Source organism: Lygodium microphyllum, chromosome 1 (genome assembly GCF_053477565.2).
Source record: "Lygodium microphyllum isolate KBCC chromosome 1, Lygodium_microphyllum_v1.1.10, whole genome shotgun sequence".
Lineage (NCBI taxonomy): Eukaryota > Viridiplantae > Streptophyta > Polypodiopsida > Schizaeales > Lygodiaceae > Lygodium > Lygodium microphyllum.
In genome coordinates this window covers 159,717,745-159,733,625 of record NC_141135.1, presented here as the reverse complement: position 1 = coordinate 159,733,625, position 15,881 = coordinate 159,717,745, and the positions used below count along the sequence as shown (strand labels likewise).

At 39.5% G+C, this 15,881-nt stretch overlaps 1 protein-coding gene across 1 annotated transcript; it reads left to right on the top strand.

Annotated features, from left to right (window-relative positions):
- The first annotated feature begins 5,517 nt into the window (after positions 1 to 5,517).
- LOC148041881 (uncharacterized) lies at positions 5,518 to 7,828 on the top strand. The gene is made up of 2 exons (XM_087683733.1): positions 5,518 to 5,987; positions 6,542 to 7,828. Exons 1-2 carry the CDS (start codon positions 5,766 to 5,768, stop codon positions 7,655 to 7,657), a joined length of 1,338 nt encoding a protein of 445 aa, XP_087539859.1. The 5' UTR covers positions 5,518 to 5,765; the 3' UTR covers positions 7,658 to 7,828.
- Positions 7,829 to 15,881: the final 8,053 nt, after the last annotated feature.

The window sequence follows — 15,881 nt, the reverse complement described above, 5'->3', positions numbered from 1 at the left end:
GGGCACAAGGCACACCATGATTTATTTTGTAAAAGAGCACTGAGCTCTCACCTGCCATGCAAATTAAAAATGATTAGAGGCACGAGTTGAGGCCATGCCAATAGGGAAGAGGAGGAGAAGGGTTGGAGGATTGTGCCAAGCCCGGACCAAAAAGGGGTTGACTGCCCAAAAGGGATTTAGGGTTTTGTATATAAAGTTGAAAAGTGAATGAGGAGCTCATTCTTGTGTGTGGCCAAAAGTAGCTCTTTTCTTCTTCTTCGTCTTCTTCTTGTTGCTTGCTTGAGCTTATGCTTGAGAGAGGGAGTGTGAGAGTGTGAGGGAGTGAGTATGTGATGGTGAGGGATTGTTGTGGAGAAGCTCTCCATCTTCTCCTCTCTTTTTTTCTTCTCTTCTCTTCTCTTGTCTTGCTCACGGAAATGGAGCTTGAGGATCAAGCTTGCACTTGGATCATGGAGCTATTGGAGTGCTCGAGAGAGGAGGCAACTCGATCAAGCATGGAGGTAAGCTCACTACACTCATAGAGAGAGATAGCGTGTTGGCTATGTGAGAGGTAGCCATTAGTGCTCGGCTTGAAACGCTTGAAAGAATAAGTGGTCTGTGGGACTTGGTGGTTGAGTTTGAGCTCGCCTCTATAATTGCCCGTATGCCTCGCAAAATCTCGGAAAATGTTCACATTCCTAGGCTTTGGGTATCAAAAGGTAAGTAATTTTCCAACATAATGACCAAGCAAACAGTAGGCCTATATACAAATCCAAGCCAAATAGCTTCTATCACACACACACACACACACACACACACACACTCTCTCTCTCTCTCTCTCTCTCTCTCTCTCTCTATATATATATATATATATATATATATATATATATATATATATATATATATATATATATATATATATATACTTCACTCTACGCTATAGTTGTTAGCTATGACCATTACTTTGTGAATGGGTTAGTTAGTATGGAGGTATTAGTTTAAACCAACCTCTAATCCTTGACACATTGTTGCAAGTTGATTTGTCATCTAGCTACTCAGTATTCATGGACATAACTTTGTGATTTTTTGTGTAGTTGACCTTTGAGAACCACTTGATGAAGAGGTCATTCAATGTGGAGACCCTATCCTTCTCTCCTACATTTGAGCTAGTGAACTAGATTCCACCCTTTTTTGGCTTAGGCATAAGCCAAATGTTTGCAATAACTCATCTTTTATCATGAGGTCGTTAACCTAAACTACTATATGAAGGTACATGCATTATCAACTACTAAATACATGTTTACCTACTTACTTATTATCAATATATTTGATTGCTTTGTAGAAGTGGTGATTGCTTTCTTACTTTTGTTTACTTTCTTATTGACCACTAGTGCCATGGCTATGGTCTAAACTTTTGCATCTCGCTACCTCTAGGAATTCCATCAATTCTAGGTTAGAGCATCCAATTAGGTCAAACATACTAACTTTATTAAGTTCTATTGGGACATACATAGGTCATTGTCCATCAAGCTTCATTCTTAGGTTTTCTTAGTTGAGTAACTCCTCTATCAATGAGTTGTTTGGGTGGTTAAGAATAAGAGATAGCCTAGGCTCTCCGGATTGTTCTAAGAAGTTTATCATGGAGCTAATTTTAAGTGCAAGACTATTTCCATGTTTTGGAGTCTTCCTCTGTGTGTGTGTGTGACTGATCATAATTGTAGAGCCTTGTTCCACCTAGCATCTACGGGGGCAACATTATGGTGTGAGAGCTACAATGATGTGTCTCATGAAGGTGCTGATGGGGGATCTATTTTTCTTGGAATGCTTATAATGGGAGCTTAGCTTCATTAAAAAAATGGGTGGTTCCCAAAATTTTATCATAGAAATGAGTTTCATCCAACCAAAAAGCACCATTTGCCTATCTTTATGCTTTTCTAGATAGAAGAGTGACACTTTTATAAGGGATCCACTGCTTCTTTTCATTAATCCAAGATTAAGGGGAGCTCTTATACCATGGGACATTCTATATTAAGCAAGTCTCTAGATTTTCCAAGTGAGTTATGGACCTAATTCTCTTTGTGCAAGTAGCCTAAGTGTACATTGCATATGAACACCACACGTGGGCTTTTGTATAACATAGGAATAAGTTTTGGAGGTGTATTCCACACTTGTATATACAACAAGTTTTTGAGTTCTATTTCTCTTATATATAGCATAGAAACAATCTTTTGTTGTTTACAAGGCATTTCTACTTCTCACTCTTGTCACATTGAGTGACTTTCCATTCTCCATTCTCTTTCTTTTTTCTCAATCATTCTCTCTCCTCATCTTTTCTCGAGACTTCTCTCTCCTCTATTTCACTCCAACGTATACTCTCTCTTTGGAAATTTCTTCCATTTCTTTATCCCCAACCTCCTCTTCTCTTCTTTTCCCAAGACTTCTCCAACATTCTCTCTTCTTGTGTTAACCTCAGCACAAAAAGAAAGCGAAAAAAAGTGGAAAAGCACAAACTAAGTCAAAGAGGCAGAAGTGCATTCTTAAATGCAAGGCGCCCATAAAACTTTTTGTAAAAGAGCGCTAGGCTCCCTCCTGTGCAAATTGTAAAGGTAGATGAGCGGTAGAAAGGAGGGCAAATAGAAGGCACATAGGAGTAGATGGAAAAAGGATCTTGCCACAACGACGAGTCATGTAAAAAAAGGGGAGAAGGGGATGATTGCCCAAAAGGGATTTAGGGTTTTGTATATAAAGTTGAAAAGTGAATGAAGAGCTCATTCTTTGGTGTGTGGCAAAGTGGACTCTTCTTCTTCTCTCCTTCTCTTCTCTTGCTTGCTTGCTTGTGAGTGCTTGAGGGAGGGAGTGTGAGTAACTGAGGGAGTGAGTGTGTGAGGGTGAGAGATCTTGGAGGTGAAGCCCTCCACCATCTCCTCTCTTCTTCTTCTCTTCTCTTCTCTTTTCTTATCTCGCATGTGGCTATGGAGGATGGAGCTTGGAGGAAGAGGCTTGAGGATACTTAAGCTTGCATCATAGATCATGGAGCTATCAAAGTGAGAGAGGAAGTAACTCAATCGAGCATCAAGGTAAGCTCACTACACTTGTAGAGAGGGATAGTGCATTGGCTATGTGAGAGGTAGCCATTGGTGCTCACTTGAAACACTTGAAGCAATAAGTGGTCTATGGGTGTTGGCGGTTGCCTCTATATCTTGTCTCTCAGAGGGCCTCTCTCCCCACTATCTCTTTGCAACATTGTCTCTTATTCTTGAGACCTTTCACTTTGTCTCTCTCCAACACTCCCCTCCCCTCTATCTCTCTACAACATTCTCTCTCTCTCTCTCCCCCCATGGCTACCCTCCCTCCCTCCCTGTTCGTCCTTTCCTATTCTCTATCTCTCTTTTTAGCACTCCCTCTCACTTTGCCTCCTCGAGACTTCTCTTTCATATTCTCTTAATGCTTCTCTCCCCAACATTCTCTTTCCTCTTTTCTCAAGATCTCATCTCTCCAAAGCTCTTCGTGGTGGCATTTTTCGAGTCCATCCAAGCACTTCATTCCCCTCTATCTCTCTACAACATTCTCTCTCTCTCTCTCTCTCCTTTGCTATTCTCTCTCTCTCTTTCTAGCACTCCCTCTCACTCCTCAAGACTCCTCTTTCATATTCTCTTGAGGCTTCTCTCTCCTCTACCTCTCCCCAACATTCTCTTTCCTCTTTTCTCTAGACCACATCTCTCTAGACCTCCTCTTGGTGGCATTTCCTGAGTCCATTCCAACCATCCAAAACCACCATTTGAACATCTTATGATCCCCCTTGAAGGCAACACTAAAGCATTTAGAGGCATTTGACTCATTGCAAAGCAAGCATATTGCTTCTAAGGAGCCCACCTGCATCATGTGCATGTACCTCATCCCCTACACTAAGAAACTTTCAACCAACAACATAATAGCCTACTATTGAAAAATATCGATCTCAGAAAAGCACACTAGATGGTTTCCTTGAAGTTTAGATAGAAAATCAATGCTTGAAAAGGAGTAAGGGTCATGTCACAAGCAAGTATCAACTAGACATTTATGAAGTCTTGTAGTAAGGTTATCCTATGTTATAGCAAGTGAGAGGGTTAAGGCATGTTCTACATGCTGTGTAGTTGGTTTCCCTTTTTGGAGTAAAAAATAATGCTAGAAAAGAGAGCAAGGATCAAGCAAGACACCTATATTGGTTAGTAATGGAGGGTCCATTACTACACAGGCTTGACTAGACCTTCCAAAAGTTGAGTAGGTAAAGTAAGTCTTGTGTGACACATGCTTGAACCCCTCATACTTTATATTTTATTAGGAAACCTTTACATCTCTCAAAGCGTAGTTGTGATAGCATGTACCATGACTTAAGAGGGTTAAAGAAAGTGCCACTTTACTTCTTGTACCTCTAGACAGTGTTCCAAGTACTATGTGTGGCATTACTCTAGCAAAGCATGGGAACATGTCCTTGTGGGGAATCGGCAGTGCAATAATCATATAATAATAATAACAATATACAAATAATACTATATTTTTTTACTATTCAAGTATTATGCATGGCATTACTCTAAACAAAGAATGGGAACAAGTCTTTGTTGGAAACTGGTAGTGCAATACTTATATAATAATAAGAAAATATGAACAATAATAATAATATTTTATTTTTTCTCATTATTCTTATCAACTAATTTATTTCTAGACAATTTACCAAGCAATATGCATGGCATTACTATAAATCAAGAGTGGGAACATGCCCTTGTGGGAAACTGATAGTGCAATAGTCATATGATTATATTAATAACAAATAAAATGAGAGTAATGATACTTTTTCTTCTTACGATTCTTATAGGATGTACCAAGTACTATGCATGGCATTACTTTAAGCAAAGCATGGGAACAAGTCTTTGTTGGGAACTGCTAGTGCAATACTCATATAATAATAAGAAAATATGAGCAATAATAATAATATTTTATTTTTTCTTATTATTCTTATTAATTTTTATTCTTATGATTCTTATAGGATGTACCACGTACTATGCATGGCATTACTTTAAGCAAAGCATGTGAACAAGTCTTTGTTGGGAATTGCTAGTGCAATACTCATATAATAATAAGAAAATATGAGCAATATTAATACTATTTTATTATTCTTATTATTCTTATTAACTAATTTATTTCTAGACAATGTACCAAGTGACGTGCATGGCATTACTATAAACAAAGCGTGGGAACATGTCCTTGTGGGAAACTGGGAGTGCAATAGTCATATACTAATATCAATAATAAATAAAATGAGAGAAATGATGCTTTTTCTTCTTATGATTCTTATAGCATGTGCCAAGTACTATGCATGGCATTCCTCTAAGCAAAGCATGGGAACACATCCTTGTGGGTAACTGGCTGTGCAATAATCGTATATAACAATAATGAAAATAAAGTAAATAAAATAAGAATAATAATGTTGTAAATTTTTATTTCCCCCTTGTTATTCTTATTGACTGACTGATTTATTTTAGGTTCCCGCCCTAGTTTGCCTTTTCTTGTGGCTTGCAACTCTCTTTGAACAAAGGACCCTCCGGTTTTGAAACACAAACCCAGCACACCAGCAACAGGAGAGAACGAAACAGACACACAGACAGACGACGCGCCCACACTGACAGGCAGACAGACACACACGCACACACATACACACACCCAGAAGTTAGGGTTCCTGCTTCGTCTCGTTTTTTCTGGTCTGATAGGAGCAAAAGCCTTCTCGCCTCCTTGCTCCTGCCCCTGCGTGCATGGATTCTGAAGCAGGGAAGCTGTTCATAGGCGGGATCTCATGGGAGACTACAGAAGAGAAGCTCAAGGACCATTTCAGCTCCTACGGGGAGGTCGTGGACGCTGTCATCATGAAAGAGAAGGCCACCGGCCGTGCCCGGGGGTTTGGGTTTGTCGCCTTCGCTGATCCTGCAGTGGCAGATAGGGCGCTCCTTGACAAGCACACAATTGACGGCAGAGTGGTACGAACCCAGTCTCTTGTGGCCTCACATGCAAATTAGAAGTCAGCACCGGTAGAAGCAAATCATCCGCATTAAATAGTTTCTTGAATTCTGATTGTGGCTTTAGCTACTGTTAGTGCACCGTCCCGCTGTCTCCTGCTTGTGGTAGCGGCATGTATCGCAAGAAGTTTCAGACATTTTCCCATGTGGGAGAAGGGGATATTTTCCATCGTTTTTCCCTATAGGTTCAACATCACGAGCTTCTCCTCTGGAGGCTCTGCCTGCCTAGCTAGATGCAGTTGGGGGTGGGGCCCGCGGCCTGCTGTCCCTAACTGCATGCTAGCCAGTAGAAGCTCATGATGTTGTTGCACAATGTGAATTATAGTGGGTCTAAAATGTCTTATATGTTTTTTTTTAATAGAAACAAAAGGCTTATTTGTTAATGCATGTTCTCTTCTTGAAAATTTTGCATTTACATATTTTCACCCGAAAGTCCATTGCCTTCATGGATAACAAATCAGTTTCTAGGGTTTCAGCACTCAACATGGTGTCTTTTTTGTGGGGACTTGTTTCAGGTTGAAGCAAAGAAGGCCCTACCTCGAGATGAGCAGCAAAACCCTACCAGAGGAACAGGTTCAGGCCCAAGAACCAAAAAGATTTTTGTAGGTGGTTTACCCTCCACAATCACTGATGAAGATTTTAGGAACTACTTTGGACAGTTTGGAAATATTACAGATGCTGTTGTGATGTATGATGCTGGTACTCAGAGGCCTCGTGGGTTTGGCTTCATTACTTATGACTCGGAAGATGCAGTGGGCAATGTCCTCCAGAAGAACTTCCACGAGCTGAAAGACAAGCTTGTTGAGGTGAAGCCTGCAGTCCCCAAGGAGCTCTCAACACCTGGAGGAAGAAGTTCTGGAGCTGGTTTTGGTGGTATGGCTGCTCGAGGTGGCTCCTTCAACAATGGGCCTGGGCCAGGATATAATTCTAGCCCTGGGACTACATATGGTGGTCGAATGGATAATCGATATGGTGGTCTGCCTCCTGGAAGGCCTGGATATTCTCCTTATGGCCCGGGAAGTTATGGAGCAGCTCCATATGGGGCTGGTGGATATGGTTCTGTCATGAATGGTGGTTATGCTGCAAGTGCTTACCCTGGAAATGCAGGCTTTGGAGCAGTGGGGGCATATGGGGGTGGTTATGGTAGCACTCCTGCACCTACAGGTTATGGAAATATGGGCGCCTATGGAACTGCTCCTCCTTCAGGAATGTATGCTGGGAGTTCTCCGGCAGCTCCAAGGAGCCCCTGGGGGAGCTCTGGAGGTGTTTACCCAGCTGCTGGTGGTCCAGCTGGATATGGAGCAAATGGTAGTGGTGTGACTGCTTATGCAGCTGGTGGGTGGGGTTCTGGTGGTAGCACAGGTCAGCCAGCTACTGGACCTATGGCATATGGATACGGAGGCCGTGGCTATGGATCTGCTCCAACTGGTGATCATTATGGTGCTTCTAGCTATCAAAGGCCAGGGCCCGACCACCATAGCTCACCATTAAGTGGTTCTGGTGCTGCTACTGGATATGGTATGGGTGGTGGTAGCCCAGCTGAAGGCTATGGCATGGCTGGCAAGCAATCTCAACGTGGGCCTGACACCCGCTTCAGACCTTATCCCATGTCTGTGGATCGGCCTGCCTGATTTTTGTATGTCTCTGAAATCTTGGGAATGAAGTTTTGGGTACAGAACCCCATTTCCCTGGACTTAACCTGTATTGGACTGGAACTAGTGATTTGAGTAAGTCTGCTTCCCTTCTTCTAGAGTAGAACTTCTTGTTTCAGGCAACAAATGAAAACACACGTTTTTATGTTTGATGAGTTCTTTTTGGCTCACGTCTCCTTTTTCTTTGCCTGGACTAAGATTGTGGTAGTGTAGAATTCAGTAAAGAGGAACCTGGTATGCTAGCTGATCTGACAGATGATTTGTCACGAGCATTGCTATTAATTAATCAGTAGGAGTTTGGAATCCTAGTTGACCAATCCAGTAAGCACTCTGTCCAATTCACAAGGAGGATGTTTTATTACTTTGTACATGTTTTGGATTCCATGTAATTTTTGCCTCCTGTCATGCATGTGAAGTGATTGCCAATGAAAGTAGATGATGTTGGGGATTAAATAGGATGAAGCAAGTGCTTTTCTTATGTTCTAGAGTTTCTATTTCAAAGCTGCCACTATTGGAGCTCAACACCAGGTGGAGCAGCCAAGGGTCTTATGGTTTAACAGGGATAAATGCAACACGATTCATCTAATGTCTCATATCTATATGTATATTGTCTGGTGCACATAGCTATTTAAGGTATCTATTCCAGTTGAAACTCAGAATTCTTCATACTAATTACTTTTCAAAATTAAGGTGCTGGTATTTGTTAAGTGACATTGATTGTTATGTTGGTAATCTGTGCGTGTCACCTGGATTTTGGCATTTTTGGTGGGAGTATCCATTTTCTTGGGTGGTTTTCTGTGGAATATCATATGGATTGTCAGAATTCCTTCACTATACCACCTTTTACACCAAGTCCTAATATGGGAACAAGGTTAAGTTGGATATGTGCATGTGTTCTAGTCGGTCAATTACAATGATAGAAAATGTTATCTAAATAGCTTCACTACATGTGACAGATTGCATTCAACAGTAAGATTCTTTAAGGACTATTTGTAGCAGCATCAATGTGATGCATCAAGGCACATGTACATTCGCATCCGTGTGCTTGCATACACATCTAGTTGCCCTAGTTGGCAACTTAACAAACTGTTGCGGTTGATATTTTTCATCGGTAGTACGAATGTATTTAGCTGAAGGCCTGCCGTCTTTTGAAATTTCGAGAGTGTCATGCATCATATCATCAATTGAACCTTGTGGAGTTGAATTAAAAGCTAGGAAAATGAGCATTGAAAAAAGTTGATATTGAATTGTGTGAAAGGTGACTTTAAAGGTCTGAAGGTGATATAAAAAAGTTAGTATAAAATTGTGTGAAAGCTGACTTCAAAGGTTTGAGTTATTATTGGTGTTGCCTTGGTTTGTGTTTAGGCAAATGTTTGGAAGGTTGAACGACATTGTATTATTAGAAGATACGGGTGTGCAAGTTTTCAAACTGTGCTGCTTACAAAAAGATGTCGAAACCACTACTGAAGTTATCAAACTTGAGGATCCCCTGAAGTTCTTAAAAGGCATGTCTAATGTTTTCTTAAAGAGACTGCATGGTAGCCTCGCAAGGATGAGAGTGACCAACACCACACTTGGTTTAAGGAGGGTATGAAACAAGGTTGAACATATACATCAACTTGTCTACTGTAGCATAGTCACAATTGCTTCCACTAAAACAATTTCAATCCTAATATGTAGGCAATCACAATTTGTTGCCTCCAATTCCAAACAATACCTTAGAAATTCACTCAACTAATTAGATCTAGTTTTATGATCCATCTCGTATCAAGCTCTTGTGGTTGTGAAAAATTGAAAATTTAATCTTTCATACACTTTGCCATTAATAATTTCTACCATTTTCAAAAAAATAAAATATTTTTTTTCTAATAATTCCTAAATATTGTCATTATAGAAACTTTCTCATGTGCAATATAACTTGCAACATTCTTAATAAACCTTATTAAGGTTATTTTGAACATTATATGTCTAAATTATAAAGGTAGGTAAATTCCATTAGTTGTATCTTGAAAAGATCAAAATATCCTCATCTCTTAAGAGCTTGAGGTACAAGTTTTGCTCGTGTTCTACTCGTCTATCCCCACTCTCTTACATGTAGGTGTGACTAGGATGTCAAACAACCATAGTTTGATGCGAGGCTCTTTGAATTGTATGTGATCACATTGGCTCTTGAGTGCTCGTAATGTTGCATCGCCTCATGCCAAACGTGTCTTTGATGCCCCTCAATGAAAATCGTGGGCCAGTGAAAGTGATTCCTAAATAGACATATTTCCTCATTATGTCTCCTCCAAATGTGAATTGGTACATGGATATAGTTACCCATGTTGTTAAAGTATTGAAAGCCATGGTTTTGGTCTTCCCAAGGTTTATTGTGAGGTATTTGTCTCTACAGAAGATGTGCAAAGCATCTAGGTGGTGTTGCATACAATATCATTTGCATACAATAATATCGAAATTAGCACCTCTGTTAGGTTATGTTTGGCTTCTCCTCCTCAATCAATGCAGTTAGACACCTCATCTACATATAAACCAAACAACGTAGGTGAAATTGGGAATCCTTGTTTCACTCCTATGGTATTCATAATCCTCTTTGATAGCCCGTCAATGCATGTACATGATCTATCACACTGTCTCATTTAATGCGTAGATACCCCATCATATACCCTTTGGCACTCCAATATCTTGCAATCTCTGCATAATATGTGTATGAGGCATTGTATCAAAAGCTTTGCGAAAATTCACAAAGCACCAATAGATCCTCTTGTCTTGAGCTCACGACCTTCCTCAATAATGGCTCTAAGTGTGAGACAGTCTTTTTGCTATCTTGCCTTTCTTCTTAGCCTACTCACTGAGTTCATGGTCCAGAATATATCTATATATCTTTGCCAAAGTACGGCCGATCATGATATTCCTGTAGTTGCTAGGGATTAAAGGATCGCCACTCTTAAAGAATGGAATTATAGTATATTGTGACTAGCTCATAGGAAGTCCTCACATACTACATATGTGCTAGTTTAGGTGCTAGTCACAAGCATGTGAGAAATGTTTTGCCAGTAGCACATCCTCATCTTGTGCCCTCCCATTTTGTAATCTATAAATTGCATCCCTAACAATTTTCCAGGTGAAGGACCACTATGTTAGCCTACAAGCTTGAGGGGGTTGCATAGGTGGCTATTTTGGCAGATCATACAATTGTCTCCCATAACGAAGCCAAGCATTTGGTGATGTAATCTATATGCGGGGCTATCTTTCATGAAACATCTTCCATGCATTCTTGCTATCCCATCCCAAAAATAGTTGATATGAGAGAGAGAGAGAGAGAGAGAGAGAGAGAGAGAGAGAGAGAGAGAGAGAGAGAGAGAGAGAGAGAGAGAGAGAGAGAGAGAGAGAGAGAGAGAGAGAGAGAGAGAGAGAGAGAGAGAGAGAGAGAGAGAGAGAGAGAGAGAGAGGTGTGGGCACATATAGGTACATCCTTGATTTATCTTTTGAGTTGGTCATAGAAAGGGGTGCTATTTGGTGTTTTTCTATGAATTATTTTGTTTTTTTACTTTATTAATGGTTTTGTTTTTTCCAAATGGGTAGAAGGATGGAGTAGAAACTTATGGTATTTACACCTTTGCAAATAATGGAGATTTGAGTACAATCAAATGATATATTGAATTACTAAGGAATAATACATCATTAATTTGTAGCACAAAGGTTATTTAAATACTCACACAATAATTCTTTAAATAGTGTAAATTATTTATATTTTTTCATGGGTATCTCTTTTGCATCATTTGATCTCTCTCATCTTTCTTTGCTTGCTTGCTATGGATTCTTTGTTTGGGAAATTCATATAATTTTTGGAGAGAACAAAATTCCTCAATAGGGGTTGTCTATTCTAGGTGGAGAATCTCAATATTATTAAGGCACTATGCTTTGGCATGGACCTAGCTTGTAGGAGCTAATTAGTTACACCAACGATCACCTTTGACAATATGCCATGTCATTCAAGGGAGACAAAGAGGATTGGATTCCTTGCAATATCCTTACTTATATTAGCAATGAGAATTCTTTCAAAAGTGACTAGGAAGTTTCATAGAAAATTTATCCCTTGATGTTTACAAAAAGCTATTCAAGGAGGAAGTGGAGATTCTTAGATATGAAAGACTTGGTAAGCAATGCCTCTCTTGGCTTGTCCCTCATTATTTTTCTTAACAAGCTTGAGGACCCCCCAAGCCTCCAAATGAAAGGTGAAGGACAAATTGGTGGCATCTTGAGGGATGTGCTTGATCCCAAGTTACAAAAGTGTGAGTAAGCGTGTATAGAGTATATGAGACTAATCAAAAGTAAGTGCAGCCAGAGGGTAGTCTTTGATGTGGTCCTTAATCTTGTAGAGGGTTCTTCTATGGTGGGTGGTCCTAGGTCAGAGTTTCCTGAAGGAGGTTTCCTTTTAGGGATTGTTTCGTTGTTCAAACTTCTTGGTGAGGAGGGTATGGTGGGTGAGTGAGGAATGTTCTTTTTGAAATGACATGCTTAATCAAGGAAGTGTGCCTAGGGACATTAGTAAATGAAGGCATAGTTGGACACATTGTCTTCTTCTTTTAGACATATTACAAAAACACTTGAACTACACATGACATATTGCTTTAAGGGATATAAATGTGAAGGGACATCCTGGAGGGAGATGAACACATAGGAGAAGAAGCATTCATGTATCAAGGACCTCCTTTCTCGATAATGGTAGAAATTGTATAAGTGGAGCTCTCACGGAAGGTGTATGATGTTCAATAGTTAATGCAAGTAACAAATGCTATCTTGAAATATCTTGGTTATTCATTTGAATTTCATATTATGGAAAAGAAGACAAAAAAACTTAATGTACTAGACCCCAATGCAAATTACACTTTATATGTTCTGACTTTTTCAAAAACATAGTTTCCATCTCATGCAATGAGCCACACCATCTTGTCATAGAAATTACCTTTGCATTTGATTCATAAACAATTCTACACGTGTGTAACAATGAAGATAGTTTGTGTCGAGATATTTTGTCAAGTTCTTCATAATCTCATAGATACATGAGATATGGAATGAGTAATCAACAAGAAAGAGTCCTTTTTCATTTTGTTAAAAAGATATGCAAGTGTTTTAAGGACTATGTTTCATTTTCTCTAGAGTGGAAAAAGATGAACAACAAAGCTCTAGGAATTATTGCATGGGGATTGTTTGATGATGTATTGCACCATATCCCTGGCATCACAGATGCTAAAAAGGCTTGGGATGAGCTTGACAAGATATTTGGAAGTCAGGCCAAAAACTCTAAGGTCAAGTTGTTAATGCGGTTCTATAAGCTTGACATAAAAAAAAAAACTTCAATGACTATGCATATTAACAAATTCAAAAGTCAAAAAGCTCAACTTGCCACTCTGAAGAAACAATAGATGAAGATGAAGCCATTGCTGTACTCCTTGCTAGTGTAAACCAGGATCCTTATGAAAATCTTGTCTCTACTCTTAGCAATGTACCTAATTTGTCATAGAAAGATATTGAGCACTCTCTTCTTGATGAAGAGAATAAATAGAAGAACAAGAATGCAAAATATGGTATCCCATCATCTAGGGAGAACCTCTTATACACCAAAGGAGCTATTGGAGCAAAAGGCTAAGGCCAAGGATTCAACTCCTTCAATAACAAAGATCGGATGACATGCCATTATTGTGGTAAGATTAGTCATATAGCTAGTGAATGTTTCCACCGTAAAAGAGCACAAAATGTGCAGAATGGTAACCATAATCAAAATTAGTTCATGAATGAAGAAGAAGCTTTCGCTATCAACAACAACTCTTGAAATTATCTTTCCTGTAGTGGATTTTTTGTTTCCCTTAGTGGATTTTCTTTGTAAAACAAAACCCTTGCCAAAGATGTAAAGTCTCAAGCTTTAACTTGAGTAGGCTGCCTATGAACTAGTCTCATGGGCCATGTCATCATGTGGGGGGGGGGGGGGGGGGGCAACAAGTGTAGGAACTCATCATTTGAGGAGGGGTGTTGATAAATGACAAATGATGTATGCTCTAGGAAGAGATGTCTTGAATCCCATATGTGCAGTGGAGAAAAAGGGAACCATCATGAGCCTATAAAGTGTACTTTCTTATCATTCAATGATGGAATACAATTGTCCTAGATTGTGTTTATGAGTCCAAGCTTCCATCTTGGAACCTAATTCATTTAAGTAACAATTGGTCTATCTAATCTATGTCATCATGAACATTGTTTGTGTGTTCCATCCGCCATAGCCATGCTCTAGATCCATGCATTTCAACAATAAAGGCTCTAGATCCGCCATAGCCATGCTCTAGATCCATGCATTTCAACAATAAAGGCTCTTTCTCAACTTGCACACTAGCTAGTCCTTGCTCTTTTCCATAAAGCCCTTAGGCTTCTACATATAGATATTCTCATGCAAGTCCCCATGTAGAAAAGATGTTTTCACATGCATCTAATAAAGATGCTAACCTAATTGTGCAACCAAGGCCAAAACCAATCATAGGGTAGTCATCTTGACTACAAGAGACAAGACTTCATAAAAGTCAACACATGTTCCTTCTTAAAACCCTTAGCAATCAATCTGGAATTATATGCTGTCTTGGGGCATTCAAGTACTCTTCAACTTGTACACCTACTTGCATGAAAATGCATGTTTTCCAATGGGCAAAGGAACCAAATGGTTTCTCTACAATGAATCAAGTTCAGATGACTATCCCCTCTACTTGCATGAAAATGCATGTTTTCCAATGGGCAAAGGAACTAAATGGTTTTTCTACAATGAATCAAGTTCAGATGACTATCCCCTCTACACATGGTCTCCTCATAAGTAAGACGCTGACTTATGCATCTTCTCCTCATGTAAGAGAACATCATGGCTATGGCGGATGACCTTCTAAGCTTGTGGATCCCATAGGTGATAGGCCATCTCACCTACATCCTCATAACTAAGAAAGATGCATTTCATTGACTTAGGATAAAGCTTATTGTGTTTGTCCTTAGAAACATAACAAAAAGCCTCACATCCAAAGACAAGAAAATGAGCATATGATGGAGGTTTTCTAGGCCATACCTCCTCTACAACTTGACAACCATTAGTAGTGCATGGGGATCTATTTATCAAGTATACAATAATAGTAATTGCCTCAGCCCAAAAATATTGTGGCAAGCTTGAGTGGCTAAGCATACTATGGACTCTCTCCTGAATTGTTGTGTTCATACACTTTGCAATACCATTCTAGGATGGGGTGTAGGGGGGAGGTCAATTGACACTTAATACCCCTCTTATCACAAAACTGCTCAAATGTCTTAGTGACATATTCACCACCATTGTCTATCCTTAGGCATTTCAGATTATACACAGACTAGTTCTCAACAAGAGCAAGCTAATGCTGAAAGGCAGATAAGACTTCCTATTTCTATTTAATAGGATATGCCCAAGCCTTACATGAATAATCATCAATGAAATTCACAAATACTTTGTGCCAGCTAGTGACTAACATGGCATTGGGCCACATACATTAGAGTGAACAAGAGCCATGAAGATACATGTGGTATGTTAACCATAGCCAAAATATGGTCAATAGACCCAAATACAAGTAAGGGATATGGACTACCAACCTTGGCACCTCGAGCAAAGACAAGATTCCCACGGGTAATCTTCCATAAGGAATAATCAAAAGATACATGATAGCCTACATCATCTAATTGTCCAGTAGAGAGTAGGCTTTTGATTAAAGTTGGAACATGGTGTAGGGATGAATGATGATGAAATAGCCTCACTAATAGAATCGAATAGTGGTTCATGTATGCTAGATAATTTGAAGTCAGCTCTAGATGGTATAGTGGTCTTGCTACATGCATATGCTCATTATCCTACTAGCGTCGATCCCACCTCGCAACAATTGGAAGGCATCCTCCAAAGAAATTCGTAGAAAGAGTATGCTACCATTCTTTGATAGTGCATATTAGGTGAAGCCTTCTATTTGGTTCACTAAAAAATAACTAAACTTCCTTAGCACATTGCACTTTTACTAAGCTATGATGCCATTCTTTGATAGTGCATATTAGGTGAAGCCTTCTGTTTGGATCACTAAAAAATAACTAAACTTCCTTAGCACATTGCACTTTTACTAATCTATGATGCATATCTTTGCAAGTGGAAGTCTTGATGTAA

What these genes read in the sequence shown, in the direction of transcription:
- LOC148041881 (XM_087683733.1), top strand. Translation starts at nt 5,766, where the DNA reads ATGGATTCTGAAGCAGGGAAGCTGTTCATAGGCGGGATCTCATGGGAG. An exon ending in ACACAATTGACGGCAGAGTG is followed by an intron (nt 5,988 to 6,541) that starts GTACGAACCCAG and finishes GACTTGTTTCAG; the next exon opens with GTTGAAGCAAAGAAGGCCCT.